The sequence below is a fragment of the Acanthopagrus latus genome, chromosome 23, assembly GCF_904848185.1.
Source record: "Acanthopagrus latus isolate v.2019 chromosome 23, fAcaLat1.1, whole genome shotgun sequence".
NCBI classification, from domain to species: domain Eukaryota; kingdom Metazoa; phylum Chordata; class Actinopteri; order Spariformes; family Sparidae; genus Acanthopagrus; species Acanthopagrus latus.
This window is the reverse complement of record NC_051061.1, coordinates 24,097,979-24,121,927: the sequence shown is the minus strand read 5'-3', so window position 1 is coordinate 24,121,927 and position 23,949 is coordinate 24,097,979. Positions and strand designations below refer to the sequence as shown.

Below are 23,949 nucleotides of genomic sequence, written 5' to 3'. Positions count from 1 at the left end.
CTGAGTTGTAAAATAGAAGTATTCTCCAAAGTATTTCTAAACTTTGTAGCATCTGAAACTCTCCTCTGGCGCCACCTGCTGGTAAAATAAAGACTGACGCTGTAAGCCTGGTGGTAGTAATTATTTCAGTGACCTCCACGCTCACATCATGTGTTAAATAAAGGTTTAATCTACTAATTCATTGTAAACTTAACATACAAACAGTGATATAGTTCTTTTGTTACTGCCGTCTCTCAGCTATAATTAGCCTAACAGCATCATATATTATAATACTAAACTGTTGTCTGGTTTAATATGAACATTATAACCCCACTAGGCATCTTAATGTTGAATAAAATGTTCAAAATGTCGCTCTTAGAGATGTTTTTCTCGTTTCAGCAACCTCTCACCAGTACTCCATCTGAAAAACTATCAATTTTAGTCTCTTTTGGTCGTCTTGATAATATGCAGCGTTGTGAAAGTAATTTTTATTAATTAGGAATCATTATTAACGTCTTACCAAATATTCGGCATCAAGGCAACTTGTTAATCAGGCACGAATCGAACATTTATTAACAAAAATCTGAACATTAGTGCTTGAAGGGTCATTTAATTCGTGTATTCACTTATTTGGTTGCGTTTGTAAATCTGCAACATTCTCTTTTTGTTCAGTTCGTCTAAGACTCGCAGTATTTGTTGTAGTTTTGCTTTACAGTAACTTTATTTCGCTGTTTTCAGTCGCAGGCTGTTTCTCCGTCCGACCAGAAGCTTGTAGAAGCTTCCCGAAGTCACGCTTGCGGGTGACGTCATCACGCCGGGAACCCTCGCTGAGCTCTGTGATTGGACAATAGCAGACTGTGTGGAGAAAGCTCGAGAAACAGCCAGACTGGAGAGAGAGAGAGTATAAATGAGGATGAGGATGAAGATCGCATCAGCATCATCATCACAACGCAGCTGACGAGAGGAGCGACACCACCGAAGAAAAACTTCTTCTTCTGTCTTCATATCTTCATCTTCTAACAAGGGTAAGTACACAACTTCAGTTAAATTTAACATGAAATACCCTTAAAACTATGTGTGAATTATAGATATATTGTTAAATTTCGGGGGATTGAATCGCTACTGGATGTTTTCTCACACCGAATGAATCTTTCACCAAACTCTTCTAAAAGAACTTTAAATTTACGACGCACTGGGCGTCTGAATTAGTGCTCGAGCTTTCTGCTTGGATTTGAATTTAATCTATTGGTATTAAAGTAGGCTATGTGATAAAGTATGTGTCGCCTTGTAATGAGGTGAATAGAAAAATAACATTTCACAAAACTCCATCTGAATCTGTCAAATTTATCCCGCATTGATCGTCGGACCTGTCAGACTAACTGAAAGTAACAGTTATTTATGCAAAATCATGAATCTCTTCTCAATAATTCGGCATTGAAATAATTCCCCAGATGTTTGACAATGATACCTCAGGCCACTGAAAACTATTAGCAATGCTGTTAGGTACTAAATTATTAATTTATCACTTTCAGTGACAAAAACATTTTTTGTATTCACAGAACCATGAAATAACAAACAAAAATAGGAAATTTATCAACAGGCAAAATGTTATTGATTAATTCCTAATTTGATTAGGTTTGTCTGTAGTGCTCCATGCTAATGAGCTAATCTAAAGTCCAGGGTGAGACTGAGCTCTGGTGTATTTTTGAAAAAAATGTGCTTTTACAGAGACATTAATGGTTGTTGGTATTTAATCTTCTGACATTCTTTTCTTATTTTTGTCTCTGCATCGTTAGGACACAAATTCAAACAAGCAAGATGTCTCCGGCTAAAGGCGTCGCAATCGGCATCGACCTGGGCACCACCTACTCCTGTGTGGGGGTGTTCCAGCACGGAAAAGTAGAAATCATCGCCAATGACCAGGGCAACAGGACCACCCCCAGCTATGTGGCGTTCACTGACACCGAGAGGCTCATCGGGGATGCAGCCAAGAACCAGGTGGCTCTGAACCCCAGCAACACTGTGTTTGATGCCAAGAGGCTGATTGGAAGAAAGATGGATGACCAGGTGGTTCAGGCTGACATGAAGCACTGGCCCTTCAAGGTGGTCGGAGACGGAGGAAAGCCCAAAATTCAGGTGGAGTACAAAGGGGAGGACAAAACCTTCTACCCTGAGGAGATCTCCTCCATGGTCCTGGTGAAGATGAAGGAGATTGCTGAGGCCTACCTGGGCCAGCAGGTGTCCAACGCAGTCATCACAGTCCCAGCGTACTTCAACGACTCCCAGCGACAGGCGACTAAAGACGCAGGCGTCATCGCGGGACTGAACGTCCTGAGGATCATCAACGAGCCGACTGCAGCCGCCATCGCATACGGTCTGGACAAAGGCAAGACAGGAGAGCGTAACGTCCTGATCTTTGACCTGGGCGGAGGCACCTTCGACGTGTCCATCCTGACCATCGAGGACGGCATCTTTGAGGTGAAGGCCACAGCTGGAGACACTCACCTGGGCGGAGAAGACTTTGACAACCGCATGGTGAACCACTTTGTGGAGGAATTCAAGAGGAAACACAAGAAGGACATCAGCCACAACAAGAGAGCCTTGAGGAGGCTGCGCACAGCTTGTGAGAGGGCCAAGAGAACCCTGTCCTCCAGCTCCCAGGCCAGCATCGAGATCGACTCGCTGTTTGAGGGCGTCGACTTCTACACCTCCATCACCAGGGCTCGCTTTGAGGAGCTGTGCTCCGACCTGTTCAGGGGAACACTGGAGCCGGTGGAGAAAGCCCTGAGGGACGCCAAAATGGACAAAGCGCAGATCCACGACATCGTCCTGGTCGGAGGCTCAACCCGAATCCCCAAAATCCAGAAACTCCTGCAGGATTTCTTCAACGGCAGGGAGCTGAACAAGAGCATCAACCCAGACGAGGCGGTGGCGTACGGTGCCGCCGTCCAGGCCGCCATCCTCTCAGGCGATACCTCGGGCAACGTTCAGGACCTGCTGCTGCTGGACGTGGCGCCTCTGTCCCTGGGTATCGAGACAGCTGGAGGAGTCATGACATCCCTGATTAAACGCAACACCACCATCCCCACTAAACAAACCCAGGTGTTCACCACCTACTCTGACAACCAGCCCGGGGTCCTCATCCAGGTCTACGAAGGGGAGAGAGCCATGACCAAGGACAACAACCTGCTGGGCAAGTTCGAGCTGACGGGAATCCCACCTGCTCCACGAGGGGTCCCACAGATCGAAGTCACCTTCGACGTGGACGCCAACGGCATCCTGAACGTGTCTGCGGTGGACAAAAGCACCGGCAAAGAGAACAAGATCACCATCACCAACGATAAGGGCCGTCTGAGCAAAGAGGAGATCGAGAGGATGGTGCAGGACGCTGACAGATACAAAGCTGAGGACGACCTCCAGAGGGAAAAAATTGCTGCCAAGAACTCCCTGGAGTCGTACGCCTTCAACATGAAGAGCACCGCGCAGGACGACAACTTGAAGGGCAAACTGAGCGAGGAGGAGCAAAAGAAGCTGATTGAGAAGTGTGACGAGACCATCAGCTGGCTGGAGAACAACCAGCTGGCTGATAAAGAAGAGTACCAACACCGGCAGAAAGAGCTGGAGAAAGTGTGTCAGCCCATCATCAGCAGGTTGTATCAGGGAGGAACGACTGCAGGCAGCTGTGGAGCGCAGGCAGGAGCCGGCTCCCAGGGGCCCACCATCGAGGAGGTGGACTAAAGTGGCCCCTCATATGGACTCTGATCATTGGGACTGTTTGTCTTGAATAAATTATAAAGATGCAAATGTTTAAAGATGTTCCATGTAAATATTTTTCCACCTGGATCAACACTGCGGTTTAAAATAAATCTGTCACTTCATGTCACATGTTGTCACTGTCATTGTATTTGAGCTAAACGTATATGAAATACTGAACTTTTATATCATAACTTGCCACATTCATGTGTTTTTTCATCTCTGCCTTGCTGGACTTTGCAATAAAGATGAGAAATATTTTATTTGTGGTTATTGTTTTTTAATGTTTCTGGTTAATGTGTTAAATTATCCAGATTTCGGATTACAAAAAGATGTTTTAATAGACAAACTTCCTCCTCCAGAGTGTAAGAACAGATGTTCTGGCTGTTAACAGATGAAGTTAGATGAAGTCAGGAGGACAAATGTTAGTTACTTCACAAAACAAGATGTTTGAGGTTTATAGAAGATGTTTTGTGATAAATCAAAGTATTGACCAGTTAATACAACAGTCATTAATTAATTCAGTTGGCCTCGTTGAGTGGAAGAAAATTAATTGGCAACTATTTTGATAACTGAAATTATTTTTTCATATGAAACGTTTATTTAATAATTTGAATGTCTTAATTTTTTTTCTGCATTGAGTACTTTTAATACTAAACTGCTTTTACTTCATCAACCCTCCAAATGCAGAACATTAACTTGTAACAGAGTATTTTCACAGCATGGTATTAAAGTACATTTACTCAAGTACTCTACTTCAGTAATACAATACACAGAATGAATTTATTGTGAAAATCTTTTTCAAAAATAATATCCTACAGTTTCATCAGGGAGTGAAAAAACAATCTGTAAGAAGTCGTCTGTATCAGTGTTTCACGTCTGAGCAGCAGCAGATGAGAAGAGTTTCCTGCAGTTTACTGACAGGTGTCACCTGAGTTAAAGCTGCCGTGACAGAAGATATTCTGTGTACCAGAAGCTAAAGAGCTGCAGTTTCCCTCAACTGTGAAAATCACAGAGACATAGTGAACCTGTTTGCATCCAACAAGAGATTTTATTGCAGAAAACTGAATGTCTTTGAATCTTCTGAACACATGACAAAGTTTATGTTTGATACCTGGTTTAACATAAGATCGTCTCCTTTACTCCTGTTATAAAGCTCATATCTTCACATTTAAACACTCGCTTGGTCTTATGATGGACATATTTCTATCTTTCTAACGATAATTTTACTCAATAATAAGCTTTTAAAAGTATAACAAGACATCTCTTAGAAAGCCTCTTATGAGAGGATGAAGAATGAGGAGGGCAGCAGTGAGACGGACAGCAGCAGCAGAGGAGCTGAGAGCTGAGCAGCTCTAGAGAAGACGAAGCCGGGCGGGTTGGTGGTGATCTGGCTCTCGATCCAGGACTGGTACTGGGATACTCGGGTGTAGCCTGATGGGATGTTGGCCAGCCCACATCCTCCTGCACTCCCAAAAATCGACACTCCAACCTGAACCCACCTATTGTTGGATTTCCTCACCAGCGGGCCGCCTCCATCCCCCTGCAGAGACACAAGCTCAGTCACACCAGCAGCAAACAGACGGTGAAGTAACTAATGACATCAGAGTCAAGCAGAGAACTTAAGTAGAATTCAAAGGTACTGAGTATTTCACTTTTCTGTTTACTATATATACTTCTACTCCACAACTGTTCAGAAGCAAATATTGTACTGTTTACTCTACTTCATCTATTCAAACACTTCAGTTACTAATTACCCAAAAGTCCTGCTTGAGTAAAAGTAAAGATATTGTGTTAAAAAGACGGACTCACTATGCAGGTGTCCATTCCTCCGTGCTTCGTACGGGTGCACATCATGTTGTCGCTGATAATCCCGTAGAAGTCGTGACACACTTCGTTGGACACGATGGGCAGATCCACCTGCTGCAGCCTCTGTGGGTACGGAAGTTCAACTGAGGAGGAAGAACACATCCTAAATATTTGATAGATTTTATCTGATATATGTTTTTCCTCTGAGCCACAGAGCGCCATGAAAACACATCAGACGGTGGTTCTGTTATTTGCTCACCAGTGAAGAAATCAGGGGTTAAAAGAAGTTAGTTCCTAAATAAGAGCAGTAATGAGTCAGTAATATACCTAAAGTAAAACACACACACACACACACACACACACACACACACACACACACACCTGATGCTGAATGCAAGTTGCAATGGCTGCATGTTGTTGTTTGTTTGATACAACACCTCGATGCTTTTTTGTTTTTGTGTGGATTTTCATTGTGATTTTTCCTTCATACTTCACAGAGATTTTCACTGGACACAGAACACATTTGTCCGTCTGGACCGGCCGTAACCATTCAAACTCCGAAAGTTTCGACCAGTCAGGATTGTAAATAGTATATCAGGTTTTCTTCGGGCTGGTGGGTTGCATGTATTTGCTCCATCTCCTTCCTCGTCCATCATCTCTCTCACATTTCAAATGGAGACTTCAGACTTCTTTGAGAACTGGATGGAGACACGAGCATGATGCACCTCATCATGTGACCGGATGTGTGACGTCAACTACACACAGGAAGAAAACACAGACGATGATGGGAACCTTTCTACACTGCAGAACGAAGGAAACCAAATTAAGGTTCTTCATTGTCCCCCAAAAAGGAGTGAGGGGAGAGATTTATATTTTCCTGGGACAGATGATGAAAGAAGAGAACAGTTCTGGGAGAAACGGGTCGGGTGGCGACTCTACCCACGTAGAGTCGCCACCCGAGCCTGCCACGTCTTGTTTTGCGTGTGTGTGAGCCTGTATGTGTGTGTCTGCGACATTTGTGTTTAAAGTCAAAATAATTAATGTGAAAATGCATTTTTGGGAAGGCCACGCCCCTCACACTGTAGTCCAGCTCCATGTGCTCTGCAAAAAAGCCTCCTGGACCATAAAAGTCCACCTTACTAGATTATTTTTTGCTAAAAACAGTAAAATTAATAGAACTTTTGAAAGATTAATATCTTTCATATCAAGACCACATTTGCTATACGGCTTCGAGGGATGAAAAGACAAATTTCTATTATAAATGAGCCAGATTGTTCAAAAAACATGGCCGCCACAGACCAATGTATTTTTGCAATGGGCAGGGCTTAGAAATGATTGGCCATAACTCCCACACCCTTCGCTCTATCATCACAAAACTTGGTGGGTAGGTTCAAAACAGGACTGGGAATCTGTCTACCAAAGCATGTTGAGCTCAACCTATAGGGGGCGCTATAAACGCTACACATGTGTATCTCAAAGACCATTGGACGGAATTTCACCAGATTTGGTATGCATGCTCTAGGGGCAAGTATTAACTAGTGTGGAGAAGTCTGGGGCTTGTCATGGGTATGTTTTGCACAGATCTTTGAGGAACATGGTGGCCGATGACATCAGCTTCAGGGGATGAGGGTCAGGGTGGCCGGTTCGGGGCAAAAGAGGTTAGAACCCGCAGATTTCCTCTTGCTGCCATATTCTCTCTTTGTTGCTCTAGAAAAATCAAGGACTCCTTCCACCTCTGGTTTTTCTTTGTTGGTGCTCTTTAATCACATCATAATCTTCTTGTGCATAGATGTTCGATAAGATTTGATCTGTACAATCATTCACTACAAACAATACATCTAGAAATGAAGAATAAATTCTTACTGCCAGTTTTGATATGTCCCCATCCGGTGGCCCAGCAGAACGAGTCGTGCTCGAAGACGCTGCCATATGCCGCCAGACACACCGGCCTGATGTAGTCGGTGAACGTAACAGGTGAAGAGAGCTTCACCAAGCCTATGTCGTTGTCTAATGTGTTAATATTATAGGCTGGATGGCGAATGAGCCGGGACACGGTGCGGATCAACTCGTTAGGGCTGGTGGAGTTTAATGCGTTACGTCCGAGTATAACCTTGTACCTGGATGTGGCCCGTCTGAGAAACAGAAGAGACGACATGTTTAAATGTTTCTGTTCTGCTGTAACTGTTAATTATGTTCAATCAACAAGACACCATGAGAAATGTCGTCGTTATCAGCATTGATATGTATAAAGTTTTATTCTTTTATATGCTCATTGTTCTTCACTTTATGCTGTTAGTTTCCTTCAGAATAAGCCTTTAATTTCAAAATGTGAGTTATCAGCAGCACAGTGGAACAGAAGGCTCATGATGAAATGATGCTATAATTCAAAATGAAGTCAGAATTTACCACATCAACGTGTGTTTACAGGGAGGACGACTGCAGGTGTGTCACTGAGTGGTTGAGTTGCACTGTGGGTAATGTAGGCACCAGGTTCAGAAAACAAGAGTGTGTGGAAAAAGAAAGGTGATGTCTCTGCTTATCAGCAGTGATGAGTGATGTTGGGTACTTGAAGATCAACTCATTAAGCGACGAGATTACTAATAAAAATCTAACAGTCAAACCTCACTGTGACCTGTTGAACATGTGGTTCATATTGTCCAGACCGTGTGTAGCCAACTGGACACGAACCTCTGAGTGTGTTGACTCTACCGTCGGTTTATTTCCTTCTTTGCGGCGCAGTGTGTTTGTTTGTTGGGTGTGTCTGACTGATGTGTCGTGGAGCTGTACTGTGTCCTCTGGGTGTAACTTCAAACCACAAGATTTTATAGTTGTGTATTTTGGATAAAGATATTACAACATCAGACATGTAAATCTTAAATTACTGTCATTTTTACAAGGGGTTATTGTAGGTACCTTATCCATAAAACTGTAAAATGTTTTACATGATGTTTGGCGTTGAGACAGACAGCCTGTCTAATATTAAATAGTTTTATTGATAAGTCATATCCAGGACTTTAAGACTTGGATGTCAGTGGTGATGTTGTGTCCTTATCAGTGGATAAAACTATAAAACCATTTTGTTTTGTGGCACCCAAAGGACACTTGGACACTCTGTTGGTTAGATGGCCAGATAACTGCTCACACTAGAAAACTGAGACTCTCACGCCATGTGCACTGCACCTCTGTGTGCAATCATAACAATAATCAAACTAAAGAAATTATAGGAAAAAGCAAAGATGTGTAGGATCTGTGTCACTTGTATAGTAGAAGATATTTCAGTGTCTTCAACAGTCTTCTTTTTTTATCTGCAAACAGCTGTGAAGCTATTTGACTGTTAGCATGAAGACAAACATGATGAGTGTTTTTGTCTCTAGCTCACTGTTTTCAGACAGGTGAGGTGCTGAGTCATGTGACAGGATCAGAGCTCACCCGACCAAACACTGAGCAGCAGTCAGGACCCACTGGTCGTTGATCAGGGAGCCTCCACACAGATGCTGGTCCGAAACCTGCAGACTGACCTGCCAGGGCCAGGCGCCTTCAACAGCAGCGTGCCCCCCTACGATCCTGGGGTTGGTGTTGAGCGGCGCCTGTCCACAAACTGTAGAGAGACAGTCAGAGTTCATGTCAGGGCTGCAGGTCAGTCATGTTGCTTGTTTTGATGATGATAATAATAATAATAATAATAATAATAATAATGCATTTTGTTTTAAGGCGCCTTTCAAAGCACTCAGGGACATCGAACATAAGAACGACAGTATAACAAAAACAGAATTTAATGCAAATGAGGAAAATGAATAATAAGAAGATGCAGTTATAGAATGACAGGAGCTCAGCACAGAATTCATCCTCCTCAGTTAAGTTATGAAGACTCATCCTGAGTGTCTCAAACTGATTTTATGACCCTTTAACCAACTTCTGTGTAGAAAGAAGAAGAACTTCACTCTCAGACTACTGTGACTAAAACCTGCTGCACATTATTCAAACCTGGACTGTTTTAAACCTTTAAACAGAGAAACTGAAGTAAGAGAATGTAACTCACCATCTAACTGTGCGTTGCTTCCTGTGGGAGAGACAAAGATTAAAACGTGGTATTAACTTTTATTTTGGACGGCAAATTTAAAATCTCTTCATACGTGTCATTACTCAGAAAATCAAACATTTCAGAAAACGTTGTTAGAAAAGTGGTTTAATTCTGATTTAAACGCATAATTCAGACTTATTTCTCATAATTCTGACTTTAATTTTCTTTTTTGTTCAATAATGGTGATTTTAATGAAAGGAGTATAATTATCCATGTACTGAACACGCCCTTCATACAAAATGACAAAGAAGATTATTTACAGCTGAAAACACAATAGACCGACTACAGTCGTACTTGGTTGAACAGAAGTTTACATTCTGATTCACACGTGATTCAGACGTCTTCTCATGATAAACACTAAATCAGATTTAAACACTGTTTCTGTACTGAGACAATATTAACAGCACTCACCTGTAACTGCTAAAGCCACAACAACACAAACCAACAGTCTGAGCTCCATGATGTGATTCGTCCAGCCAGCTGTGTCTGGTAATCAATGGAGAAGCTGATCAGTCTGGAACAGGAAGGTGTGACTGTGCCGCAATTTTTATATGGACTGAGTGAAGTTGTAAAGCTGCAGGTCAGATGTGCTGCTGCCGCCCAACAGCTTTAAATGTGCATTAAAAAAACAAAACATTTACAAAAGTTCTGTATTCAAAAACACTTTTGATTTCCAATTTCTGCAACTTGATATTTCCATTTTGGAGGCAAATATTGTTCCTTTTTTTTCATCAGAAAAAACCCTTGTCATAGTTTTAGTTCTAAATTATTATATTTATATATTGTGTGTGTTCATTGTGTTATCCAAAATCTCATTTTTGTTGATTGATTGATTGATTGATTGATTGATTGATTGATAGATAAACTGTGTTTATCACAAGTTCTGTGTGGCATTAAGAGACATGATGTCTGAACTGTTGATCTGTGGCGAGTGTGAAACAGGACTGGAGGACACATACAGGGACAAAGTGTGTTTGGTAGCGAGTGTGTTTCCTCTTGATGTTCCAGTGAGAATCAGGCTTTAGAATCATCACGTGTCCTTTTTTAACAACTCATTTTAAAAAGATGGTTCTTAGTTAGTCTTGTATTTTTATGTTCTTTTATCAGACTTTTCCCCTCCTTGCTGCACACAATCTCAAGTTACACTGTGGATTTTCTTTTTTTTTTTTTTATTGCCCATGCAGCATTTTGTAAACTTGTTTTTAGAAAATGCTGTGAAGATCAAAAAGTACTGTCTTTTTTTTTTTTAATCTGAAGGTCGAGGGAGGGAGTGACTTTACTGGAAATATCACTTCTGTGCCCTGATAACTTGGAGTTTATTGCTTTTTTTATTAACACTTTGCTCTGATGTTACAACACCAAGTGACATTATTAGTTCCTGTTTCATAAAGACACTTCAGAGTGAAAAGATCTTTTAGGTGTAATCACGTCTGTTTTTCAAAGGTGCTGCTGACAGACGTTAATGACTGTTTGAGCATCAGTTTGATCGTCAACTGGACTGAATTCATTTGCATTATTTTTCACAACACTTACATTTTCCTCAGTCCAGTGGCCAGAATATCATGTTGGTATATTTATATACTACAATTCCTTTCATATAACCTCCAGTTAACCACTGTTGAAGATTCAACATGTGTAACCACTGAATATATTTAACAAGGCATCAGGAACTGTTTAACTTTGTGGTGACAGAACAAGTTATCTTAAGACAAAATGTGATGTTTTCTGAATCCTGTGTGGTTTTTGTGCCTGAACCGAACCGGAGCGCAACATTGATTTAAAAACTGAACAAAAAGAAATGTAAAGTTTCAACAGATTGGTGGTTTGCAGAAACAAATATCACCAACATTTAATTTGGTGGTGCAACAATGTGAAACCCTCTAATATCCATGAAGAATATGGACCAATCAATAAACCATCAGTGATAAATACTGCTACTAATAATAATGAGGTTTATTTTAAATGTTTACAGAGTCGTGTAGTCTGTAATCCTAAAACCCAGAAATCAGTCAGCATGTTAGCACGTTCTGTTCCCTTGTCTTGTTCCATGACATGAAATCATCATTAATGTCCCACAGTTTAATCCTGAAGCTCCTCATGTGCTAACAACAGTTAGCGGTTGCTAACAAGTGTCTGAATGAGACTACAGAGGTTGTCGGGGACATTAAACGTCCTCACAGCAACACGGAGACTCATCTACTCACTCGTCCGTCTTTACAGGCCACTTTAGTTCCACACTGTTCTAACTCTGACTTTACAACTTGGACATTTACAACTAGTATCACAGTGTTATAGTTATCAGGGTTAGCTACAAAAATACGTCATCGCTATTATCTTTTATTAGTATCACAGTTAAAGTGACTGATAAAAGTCATATGATTCTCTGATGAATTGGAACGCGGAAAACTTAAGTGAGCCAATATTCATCCTCCTGCATTCTGGCCTGTAAGACAGCAGTAACAACTTTCATTTCTAAAGTCTGAAGCTCACTGAGAGTCTGCTGCCATTAGAATCCATCCTGAAGGGAACGTGAACATTTCATCATAATCCATCCGACAGATGTTGAGATATTTCAGCAAATGTGACACTTTTATTCAAGAGTCTGCAAGAAGAAGGAAGTGAAAGTCTGACATTCATGAAACATTTATTTTGCTTACATTACAGTATTGCTTCATCCAACATTAATAGGGAGTTTTGGGTTAAATTTGATTATCAATAATAATTTGTGATGTTGGGACAGATGAAGTCATTCATTGTGGATTTCAAAATGGACTCTGAACTGAACTCAGTGTCCCAGAATTCCCCATTCTTCACACCTAGGTGCAAAATTCAGGTTTGAGCTACTATTGTTCGGGGTGACAGACCCCCCGCTGATCAGGTGGTCAGAACCACAGAGCCTTCCTTGTTCTCACCGTCTCACTGGATGCCTCCTAACCTAACTGCCCCAATGTCTGATCTTCAGGTGCTCCACTCCATCTCCACTCCACGGATCTCAAGATCTCTTCTTCTGGGCCCAACAAGCTGTGGAGAGCTGCATTCTGCATTTCCAGCAGGCCCAAAGAAGCGACATGAGGTCCTACCAATCTGAGGATCTGAGGAACAGGTGAGCACCTTGCTGCTGTCCCTGCAAAGGAGAGGAGCGACTCTCTGTCGACTTTCATCAAACCCTGACAGCAAGAACAGCATTCAGCACTGGAACCCAAATCTTCTCCTGCAACCACCAGCACCTTTTCTTCAAGAACTGGTAACGTTGAACTAGGCTTAGATAGCATAGCATAGCATAGCATAGCATAGCATAGCATAGCATAGCATAGCATGGCTGAGCACAGGACTTTAAACTCTGGTTGATGTGATGCACATGTGTTAAATGTGTTTGTTCACTGTTCACTGGTGTTATTATGATCTCAGGTCAAGTTATTGGTAGTTTGCTTCTTCAAGGGTGGTGCACTATGGTGATCGAATGTAAATTGGATCATATTATCAACATAATCAATAATCATCCCTGATAATCATCAATTGTTATTGAAATTTAATCTAATCTCCCTTTTAATGTTTTATAAACATTACTTAATTTTGCCTTGTGTGATCCAAGGCCCAACATAAATGGAGCCCCGTGTGAGGAAGTGAACTGTTGGCAGTCATTAAAATTTGAGATTCACATCTTGAACCATTTTTCCAAAAGTCTTTACATTTGACCACTAGTGTACTACAGGAGCAGACGATGACTTGTACTTACAAACAATTGCAGTGTGATGAGAATTGATTTATCAATCAAATTTATAATCAATTTATAATCAATTTGCTAATGCCACTGTCAGTTCAAGTGCTCTGTAGAAATTGTGAGAATTCCAGATCAGTATTTGAATGTCCCGTATTCAATGCATCGCAGTCAAGCTGTCATAATTTGATGACAAGTTGTTCCTCATGTTGATCCCAGCGTGTCACCGGCCCTGAGATACAGACGTTTATATCTGGCTGTTACTGCCTTGCATGTTATCATCATGTTATCAGCCTGTGAAAAACAATGTTTGTACTTTAGCTGTTTCTACCACGTGTTTCAGTCGACTTTAAGAGACAACTGTCTGATTGTTACTGCCCTGCATTCCAGTTAGTGCATGTTTAAGGTTTGGTAAACAAAGTTATGTTATAAACTGGGTTTATCTTATTGGCACCAGTCTTTATGCCCAGAGCTTCCAGATTGTGCCATAGCCGCTCCTCCTCCACAGGAAGCTCCCCCATGTTGTAGGCCAGCACACAGTTGGGTTAGATTAGTGTACACAAGCTACACAAGAGCCAACCACACTGATTGTTGTTTAGACAACTTGCTTAACAATGGAGAGCCCCTGTGTAGAGTGATTTTGAAGACAAAAACAATCATTTTAATCAAAAATAATCAAATCAAAAGTATAACAAGACATCTCAGAGAGCCTCCTATGAGAGGACGGAGAGTGAGGAGAGCAGCAGTGAGACGGACATCAGCAGAGGAGCTGAGAGCTGAGCAGCTCCAGAGAAGCCGGGCGGGTTGGTGGCGATGTGGCTCGTGATCCAGGTCTGGTACTGGGATACTCGGGTGTAGCCTGATGGGACGTTGGCCAGCCCGCAGCCTGCTGCACTTATAAAACTCATTACTCCAACCTGAACCCATGTGTCACCGTTTTTCCACACCAGCGGGCCGCCTCCATCCCCCTGCAGAGACACAAGCTCAGTCACACCAGCAGCAAACAGACGGTGAAGTAACTAATGACATCAGAGTCAAACAGAGAACTTAAGTAGAATTCAAAGGTACTGAGTATTTCACTTTTCTGTTTACTATATATACTTCTACTCCACAACTGTTCAGAAGCAAATATTATACTTTTTACTCTTCTTCATTTATTTAAACAATTTGGTTACTAATTACTGTTTACTCTACTTTGTCTATTTAATCACTTTAGTTACTAATTACCCAAAAGTACCCAAAAGCTTGCTTGAGTAAAAGTAAAGATATTGTGGGTTGCTCAGGCTCGCTGAGCCGAGTGTGAATGGTTGTTAAGCTGTCTGGGGCGAGAACTCAGTACAGCACTGCAGGCAGATGGAAAGTTATGACCTGAAGACGAGTTGGCCCACTAACAATCCACATGAGGGCCGGTCGGGTCAAAGACCCACAGGTGGCCCAAACGGCCCTGAAACTCACAGGTGTCCTGTGTCCGACTCTGTAAGGACACTCCCACACGGTGTAAAAGCCTGGTGAGAATGTTAATGTCACCCTGAAGCATCATGGGACTCACTAACATGAACACAGAAGGGAGACAACATCAGCAGCTGTGTTACACGTGTGTTGACAGTAGAGCTGCACGATGTATCGTTAGCGCATCGTCATCGCAATGTGTGTGCAGTAATCACATCACAGAGCCTGCGATGTAGGAGGCAAGTGACCTCGTCTAATTTCAAAGGAACCTGACACACCAATTCACCTCTAATTCAGAGTGTCGAAGCAGACCGAAGACTTGGTGCCAAAAAGAAAAGCAACGTCAGTTATCTGAAATTATTTCAGCTACAAGAATGATGATATTGACCAAACACGCGTTCTGTGCCACAACCAGAGGTAACACAATCAGCACCACACAGCAGAGTCCTGCACGGGTCTTGTGTCCGCCATAGTTAAAACTGCATCCAACCTGATTTCCGACAGTAGCACAAATTACATTCCGTACCCGAGCCAACACACTGTAAATTCATACCAACACTCGACCCGCACCCGAAAATTAGACGGAAGTATCAAAAATGAAAGTAAGCCAGCGTGGGTAACTTGAGTTCTGGGGGGGAACCTGAGCTCTCCAGGGGTCCGACCTGATCTGCAGCCGAGTCGGACACAGAACATTATTTTTCACCTGTTTCATCCAAATTGTGCGAGTCACCTGCGGGTACCTGAACCCGTGCAGGACTCTGCCACTCTGCTCAGTACCACGAATGCAAAGCCAGATCTGACTGTCGTCCAAAACAAAACAATAAATTCAGTGATTGAATAACCTGTTTATCACTCACTGTTAGTTACTTAATGTGATTATGAAGCTAGAATGTTCCATTTTAAGATGGAGAGCTCAAAAGGTTCAAAGTTTTGTTTATTGTCATTCAATTCACGTTTGCACATGATGGAATGAAACATGTACTCAGGTCCCAGCACGATAAAAAAATAACAATGAGAATATCTCTAAAACACAAACACAGGTACGCTCAGTGCAGCATAACATAAAGTGCTATTCAGGTCATCTGATGAAAATTCCTGTATTTTTTCACATTGCAGGGTTAAAAAATCACAATATAAGCATTTTCCAATATGATGCAGCCCTAGTTGACAGTTTGATGGAGAGTTTTGCAGACACACTCACTATGCAGATGTCCATTCCTCCGCTGCTCGTACCGGTGCACATCATGTTGTCGCTGACAGTCCCGTAGAAGTCGTGACACACTTCGTTGGTCACGATGGGCAGATCCACCTGCCGCAGCCTCTGAGGGTACGGAAGTTCAACTGAGGAGGAAGAACACATCCTAAAGATCTGATATATTTGATCTGATATATGTTTTTCAAATCATATCTTAATTGTTTGATTCTGTATACAGAGGATGTACATTCATTATAAGTTTCAGTTCTGTTGCAATCAAACTCCTTCCTACACACAAGCTTCCCCGTCTGCATTTTTCCAGAAGAATACTTTATCTTCAACATTAGTTTGGCGTCACGAACAGGATTGGACAGGATTGGATCAGAAGAGAAGACGTCTGCTGTCCTGGCTGGGCGACACTGTGAGGCGCCTGCATTAAAGATCTGAGAGACATCTTGGCATTTTTGTTCACACAGTCTCACCAAGGTTTGTGCAGCCAGCAGTAACTAATTCTACTTTTACAACTGAACACAGAAGAAGACTGAGCTGCTTCCCTGGTGGCTCAGTGCAGAGAGTCTCTTTCTTTCTTCAGCTGAACAGTCTCGTCTCACAAATCTGTGCTGTATTTGAACAGGACGTATTCTGACCATCATGTAAAATCACCATCAGTGTTCAGTGTACACGCACAGCAGACGCAGAGAGACGAGACAAAGACGTAAAAGCCGTAAGAAGCCGTAAACAGACAGAGAGGGAGGCTGGAATGTGGAGAAAAGGCGTGTTAGTGTCTCGTATCTGCAGAGAGTTTCTGATTTTCTCTCTTTGTTGCTGCTCGGGACGCTTTACCAACCCAACATGTGTCTATTTGACGTCCTGGGAATGAGACTCAACAATCAACTGTCTCTGTGGTGCGTTCAGGAACAGCTGGGACAAATCCTACTGATTCTACCTTTAACTTTAATAGTCTTTGAATTCTATTAATGTGACGTGAGCTTCAGTTAGCTTTGAGCACAAATGTCCTTCAGAGGGAGACTTTTTACTCTGATACTCTGAGTCCATGTCAGAGCCTGAACTCTGTTACTGTGCTGGAGTCTGTAACCTACTGGAGGACTGACTGTGTGGACTCTTGTGCCACTGATTTATATCTTTGTGTCGTCTTGCGGAGAAGTTTGATAAGATTGAATCTGTACAATCATTCGTTATGAACAATACATTTAGAAATAAAGAATAAATTCTTACTGCCAGTTCTGATATGTCCCCATCCGGTGGCCCAGCATCTCAACCCAGGTTCAAAGGTGGTGTCATCCTTCGCCAGACACACCGGCCTGATGTAGTTGGTGAACTTAACGGGTGAAGAGAGCTGCACCAAGCCTACATCATTGTTGAATGTATTAGGATTATAGGCTGGATGTCTGATGAGCCGGTACACGATGCGGATCTCCTCGTTAGGGCTCGTGGAGTTTAATGCATCACGTCCGAGTATAACCTTGAAATTGGATGGGTTCAGGCTGAGAAACAGAAGAGACGACATGTTTAAATGTTTCTGCTGTGACTGTTAATTATGTTAATCATTGATATGTATAAAGTTTTATTGCATCATATGTTCATCATTCTTCATGTTGTTAGTTTCCTTCAGAATAAGCGTTTAATTTCAAAATGTCAGTTATCAGCAGCACAGTGGAACAGAAGGCTCACTGTGGGAAATGATGCTATAATTCAAAATGAAGTCAAGATTTTCCACATCAACATGTGTTTACAGGGAGGACGACTGCAGGTGTGAAGACGATGTCAGTGAGTGGCTGAGATGCACTGTGGGTAATGTAGGCACCAGGTTCAGAAAATGAAGAAGAGTGTGTGGAAAAAGAAAGGTGATGTCTCTGCCTGCAAACTGTTCAGAATGAGTCCAACAGCGTTACAGAAGTGCAAACATGAGTATGTCAGCTGTGTTAGTGTTCTCAGCAGTGGCGGTGTAGTTTCTGGGCTGTCCTCCTCGAAGCTGTCGGCGTGTAGTATGTTGATTAAAGAACTCTGCGGAGGCTGAGTGGAGTGACAGAGCCGTCTTTATTGAAACAGACTTCAGGTAGCCGAGCGTCCGAACAGAGTGTGGCCGCACATCTGGTGTTCTCCAATCTAGGGCAAAGTAATGCCAAACGTTTTGCCCTCTGCCCGATCAGAACTCCTACGCCTTCGATCTTAGGAATTCTACCAAGTACCACCCACCTTTCTCTGGTGTGTGCGCCTTTTTTAAAGTCTATTCTCCATAACCGCCTTCTTCTCCCAATTGATGACTTTGTTGGATTAAAGGTACATCTATCCAATGGGAAAGAAGAGAGGGATGGGTCTGCCTCACATCCTCTATGAAATAACTCCTGTGTGTGTTACTTAACTTTGCTGATGTCAGCTAAAGTGTATACGTTGAGTCAGCTCTAAACCTCTGGTGTGGGCTCCTTCCTGTAGCTCATCTCTGATGCCCACCTCAGGGCTGATCAGGGCTGCTGGTCCTGGGGACCCTCATACTCTCACATTCCCACAGTTGTCTAAGAGGAGCATCTGGTCCCGTCTCATCCTGTCTTCCTCCTATTCACTATCGTCTTAGAACCCAGGATGTGTAGGAAACACACAGATACTACAGTGGGTAATGTTGGGTACTTGAAAAGTGACTCATTACGTGACAAGATTACTAATAAAAATAACAGTAAAACCTCCTTATGACTTGTTGAACACTTGCTTCAGGGTTGGAGCACCCACGGAGATTGCACATGTGCCAGCCTACACTTGTCATTGATTTGCTAATGACCACTCCCCTGCTACCTATCAACACATTGCATTGTGTTAGTAAATGAACAAATTTGTGGTAAAAATACCAAAAATATCCACCGACCTACCACGTCAATGACTGAGGACAGTAGCAGTACAGATGTTAGGCAGAAAAAAAGGTCGGACTTATCAAGCTAGCTGGAAAGGCAAATACACATGGATAGTCTATGATGCTGCTAAAAAGAAGGTATTTTGTGAGGTTTGCACTGCAGCCAAAAACATGGACGCCTCTCTCCTATCCACAGCACACAGCCAAGAGTCTAAGAGCTTTTGTACGGGATGTTTTTTTCAGCTGGGCCAAAGCAGCGGAGGGATTTCAAACTCACGAAAAGCACCGTCAAATCTGCACAGAGATGCAGTTAGCACTGTTGCTGCTACTAATGCGGGTGCATGAATGAGGAGTCCAACTCGACCCAGTTACTGCATTTACGTGCTCAGGATATCCCAGAGTTACAGTCATGGCACTTAAGGAGAACAAGTGGCTCTCACATGATATTTTAAACAAGATGACAGAAATCATGGCCCATGACATACTGAGAACACTGACTGAAGAAATCAACTGTGAGATTTTTTCTGTGATATTGGACGAAACATTTCAGTCCAGTCCAGAGGAACATTTTGTCGGATTTCATGAGACATCGACAACCACAGCAAACACACTGTTTCAGCTACTGAGTGATGTTTTCATGAGATTCTCACTGCAACTTAAGAAATGCAGAGGACAATGCTGTGATGGTGCATCAAATATGTCGGCATTAAAGCTGGTTTGCGAGCGTGTGTGCTGTAACAGGAGCCCTGAGCACAATACGTGCACTGCACATCTGGTGAATCTGGTTGTGCAAAACATCCCTGCATGTCGCAGCTGTATGACTCATTTGTGAATCGATAACCCTGATCGGAAATTCACCAAAACGGTTCTCCTGGTTCCAAATGTTTCAAGGTAAAGAATCACCATCTTTGAAGCCTCTTTTTCCGACGCGCTGCACTGTGAGGCCTCTTTGCAATCCATTGCCTCAAACTACTGTGCGTTGATTGACTTTGTGGAGGACCTGAGTTCAAATGAAAAAAGGTGATGGAGGGGTGAACCCAACAGACTGCTTGTGCACCTGCAGAAATTCAGGACTTTGTTCTCTTTGAAACTCACCTTAACTTCCTCTTTTGCATAGAAACAGTCAGCGTTACTCTCCAAAAGCATCAGCTACACATATAGAGTGCCAGGGAAATGATACTGAGAGGTGAGAGGTGACATTAAGGCTCTTCGGGAAGGATTCACTGAGTTTTGGGAAAACACTCTGCAGCAGCCGATGATATGGGTTTGGAAAGCCCGGTTTTGCCCAGACCAAGAAAAATTCCCTGCTGATTGGAAGACGCAGGTGTGTGCCACCGCACAGCTTTAAGACACCAGAAGAACTGTACCGACAACAGTACTTCCAGGTAATGGACACAGCATCAGCACCCCTGGATTGGAGATTTAGTCCTACTGCATTCAAACACATGCAAGATGATGAGGAATTTGTCACCGGAAAAGGCGACTGCAAGAACATCATACAGTTGTATGCAGAGCGGTCATTTTCTGGACTGCTGTGCCTGAAAACCTGCGGTCCACAATGGGGCAAGCAAGGCTGAACCATGTTGCAATACTGAACTATCACAATACATTGTCAAGGAGCAGGAACCTGGAATCAATTGCGGACCAGTTTATAAAACCCAACCTACCAGGGCAACATGCTTTTATTTGAGCATTTTTGCTATAGTTGTGGTGGTTATGATTATTTCTTTCCTGGTGTGTGTTGTTAGTAAAAGAGTTTTAAACTACAACTATATTTGTCTCATTAAAAGCCAAATGTGATCATTGTATAATTAATGTCAGGGTGTGATTAATGAATGAGTGAAGTAACCTAGTTGCTAGAGAGTTGGTAGGCTGTTACTGTTAACCGATACTGACTTTCAGCACTGCGGACAGTTCCATTCACACTTACAGGCCTATACGCTTATATTATGCAGTTCAATCCAGGCTGTGATGTTGATTTGTGGATTTTGTGGACTCTGGGCGTAACTTCAAACCACAAGATTTTATAGTTGTGTATTTTGGATAAAGATATTACAACATCAGACATGTAAACCTTAAATTACTGTCATTTTTACAAGGGGTTATTGTAGGTACCTTATCCATAAAACTGTAAAATGTTTTACATGATGTTTGGCGTTGAGACAGACAGCCTGTCTAATATTAAATAGTTTTATTGATAAGTCATATCCAGGACTTTAAGACTTGGATGTCAGTGGTGATGTTGTGTCCTTATCAGTGGATAAAACTATAAAACCATTTTGTTTTGTGGCACCCAAAGGACACTTGGACACTCTGTTGGTTAGATGGCCAGATAACTGCTCACACTAGAAAACTGAGACTCTCACGCCATGTGCACTGCACCTCTGTGTGCAATCATAACAATAATCAAACTAAAGAAATTATAGGAAAAAGCAAAGATGTGTAGGATCTGTGTCACTCTGTGTCTGTATTTCAGGGTCTTCAATAGTCTTATTTTCTATGCTGTGACAAGAATTTCTGCAAACAGCTGTAAAGCTATTTGACTATTAGCATGAACACAAAGACAGGTGAGGTGCTGAGTCATGTGACAGGATCAGAGCTGTGATGGAAAAATTCCTTTTCATTATGGGTTGATGAATTTTTGAACTATTTTGTTGAATATGATTTCTTAAAAACATTTATCTAACTTGCTTCATGTGACTGATATCCTATGCAAATGCATGAACACCTAACCTCTGCCCTAATGATTGTAACAGAGTCATGAAGTTTTAACTTTACGTCTTGTGTCGATGAGAAGCCTGTCTGATTGGGATAGTCGTATGTACGTGTGTGTGTGTAGCTAAATCACTGCTGGCACCGAGAGTGCTTGTCTCTTCCCCTGACCTTGTTGATATCTGTGTATAAAATTGTGAACACTCCTTTACTCGGGGCTCATTCACTCAGCTCATGAATTTGACTGTGTGGTGAGTCCATCTGCAGATGGTTGGATTAAACTTACCGAAAAGACAGATCTGACTTTACTCTTTTATTGACAGAAATTTCCACCACAGAGCTCACCTGATCAAACACTGAGCAGCAGTCAGGACCCACTGGTCGTTGATCAGGGAGCCTCCACACAGATGCTGGTCCGAATACTGCAGACTGACCTGCCAGGGCCAGGCGCCTTCAACAGCAGCGTGCCCCCCTACGATCTTGGGGTTGGTGTTGAGCGGCGCCTGGCCACAAACTGGAGAGAGAGACAGTCAGAGTTCATGTCAGGGCTGCAGGTCAGTCATGTCTCTTGTTTTGTAGTGTGGTAATCAACATCATCATCTTTTTTTCTTTAAACTTGAACAGAGCCAGGCTAGCTGTTTCCCCCTGCTTCCAGTCTTTATGCTAAGCTAGGCTAATCACCTCCTGCCTCCAGCAGGAACAGATTGGTATTGATCCTCTCTTCTCACTCTCGGTAAGAAGGTAATAAATGTACGAAAAACAGCTTAATCAAACTAAATGTGTGCACTAATGTTAGCAAGTTAGCATCTGCTTGAAGCAGAGCAGGAGCTAACGTGAAGCCAGTTTTAGAGACATTCTTTCATCTGATCATCAAAGTTATGAAGACTCATCCTGAGTGTCTCAAACTGATTTTATGACCCTTTAACCAACTTCTGTGTAGAAAGAAGAAGAACTTCACTCTCAGACTACTGTGACTAAAACCTGCTGCACATTATTCAAACCTGGACTGTTTTAAACCTTTAAACAGAGAAACTGAAGTAAGAGAATGTAACTCACCATCTAACTGTGCGTTGCTTCCTGTGGGAGAGACAAAGATTAAAACGTGGTATTAACTTTTATTTTGGACGGCAAATTTAAAATCTCTTCATACGTGTCATTACTCAGAAAATCAAACATTTCAGAAAACGTTGTTAGAAAAGTGGTTTAATTCTGATTTAAACACATAATTCAGACTTATTTCTCATAATTCTGACTTTAATTTTCTTTTTTGTTCAATAATGGTGATTTTAATGAAAGGAGTATAATTATCCATGTACTGAACACGCCCTTCATACAAAATGACAAAGAAGATTATTTACAGCTGAAAACACAATAGACCGACTACAGTCGTACTTGGTTGAACAGAAGTTTACATTCTGATTCACACGTGATTCAGACGTCTTCTCATGATAAACACTAAATCAGATTTAAACACTGTTTCTGTACTGAGACAATATTAACAGCACTCACCTGTAACTGCTAAAGCCACAACAACACAAACCAACAGTCTGAGCTCCATGATGTGATTCGTCCAGCCAGCTGTGTCTGGTAATCAATGGAGAAGCTGATCAGTCTGGAACAGGAAGGTGTGACTGTGCCGCAATTTTTATATGGACTGAGTGAAGTTGTAAAGCTGCAGGTCAGATGTGCTGCTGCCGCCCAACAGCTTTAAATGTGCATTAAAAAAACAAAACATTTACAAAAGTTCTGTATTCAAAAACACTTTCGAGGTACTTTGAGTGTACCTGAGTATTTCCATTTCCTGCACATTAATATTTCCATTTTGGAGGCAAATATTGTTCTTTTTTTTTCTTCGTCACATTTACTGAAACAACTCCAGTTACTTCTTTTCAGGTTACATGAAGCATCAGAGCCAAAGAAGCATATTTATTTATTGGCTATCAGATAAAAGCTAACAAACACTGTTAATCATTCAGAAGTTGTTGTCATGATGCTGATTTCCTTCATTGATTAGTTGTGCAGCTCTAAATACAGCCGGTGTTTAAAGTTTGGTTTTGTTTCTGCAGGGAAACATTCAGCCAGCGCCATATAGTACTTCCATTCTACGAGATAAAGTCTCATTTCACCAGAGTCCAGTGTAGCATGATAAGTAAATGAGCCTTGAATTTTCTATAGTCACTTTACTGTTGCACCGACATGAAGAAAGCTCACAGTGAAGATCTCTGAAGTGTTATCACGTCTGTTCTTTAAACGGTGCCGCTGACAGACGCTGAATTCATTTGTAGTATTTTTTACAACACTTACATTTTCCACAGCCCAGTCGCCAGAATAAAATATTGGTTTATTTATATTAATATAATTCGGACAAAGAATCAGATTTTTTTTCCAGA

General features: G+C 42.0%; 3 protein-coding genes across 3 annotated transcripts; 1 reads left to right on the top strand and 2 right to left on the bottom strand.

Annotated features, from left to right (window-relative positions):
- The first annotated feature begins 875 nt into the window (after positions 1-875).
- On the top strand, positions 876-3,995 carry LOC119013549 (heat shock 70 kDa protein 1). The gene is made up of 2 exons (XM_037088207.1): positions 876-1,004; positions 1,776-3,995. The coding sequence occupies exon 2, from the start codon at positions 1,798-1,800 to the stop codon at positions 3,715-3,717; it is 1,920 nt and encodes a 639-aa protein (XP_036944102.1). The 5' UTR covers positions 876-1,004; positions 1,776-1,797; the 3' UTR covers positions 3,718-3,995.
- A 1,012-nt stretch (positions 3,996-5,007) lies between these two features.
- On the bottom strand, positions 5,008-10,171 carry LOC119013564 (prostasin-like). The gene is made up of 6 exons (XM_037088233.1): positions 10,034-10,171; positions 9,581-9,601; positions 8,971-9,139; positions 7,405-7,673; positions 5,545-5,684; positions 5,008-5,275 (listed from the first exon to the last, which is right to left on the bottom strand). The coding sequence occupies exons 1-6, from the start codon at positions 10,080-10,082 to the stop codon at positions 5,012-5,014; spliced, it is 912 nt and encodes a 303-aa protein (XP_036944128.1). The 5' UTR covers positions 10,083-10,171; the 3' UTR covers positions 5,008-5,011.
- Positions 10,172-12,241: 2,070 nt separating this feature from the next.
- LOC119013565 (chymotrypsin-like protease CTRL-1) lies at positions 12,242-23,212 on the bottom strand. Its single transcript, XM_037088234.1, has 6 exons — positions 23,069-23,212; positions 22,616-22,636; positions 21,905-22,073; positions 17,221-17,489; positions 15,991-16,130; positions 12,242-14,308 (listed from the first exon to the last, which is right to left on the bottom strand). The coding sequence occupies exons 1-6, from the start codon at positions 23,115-23,117 to the stop codon at positions 14,054-14,056; spliced, it is 903 nt and encodes a 300-aa protein (XP_036944129.1). The 5' UTR covers positions 23,118-23,212; the 3' UTR covers positions 12,242-14,053.
- Between the last annotated feature and the right edge of the window lie 737 nt (positions 23,213-23,949).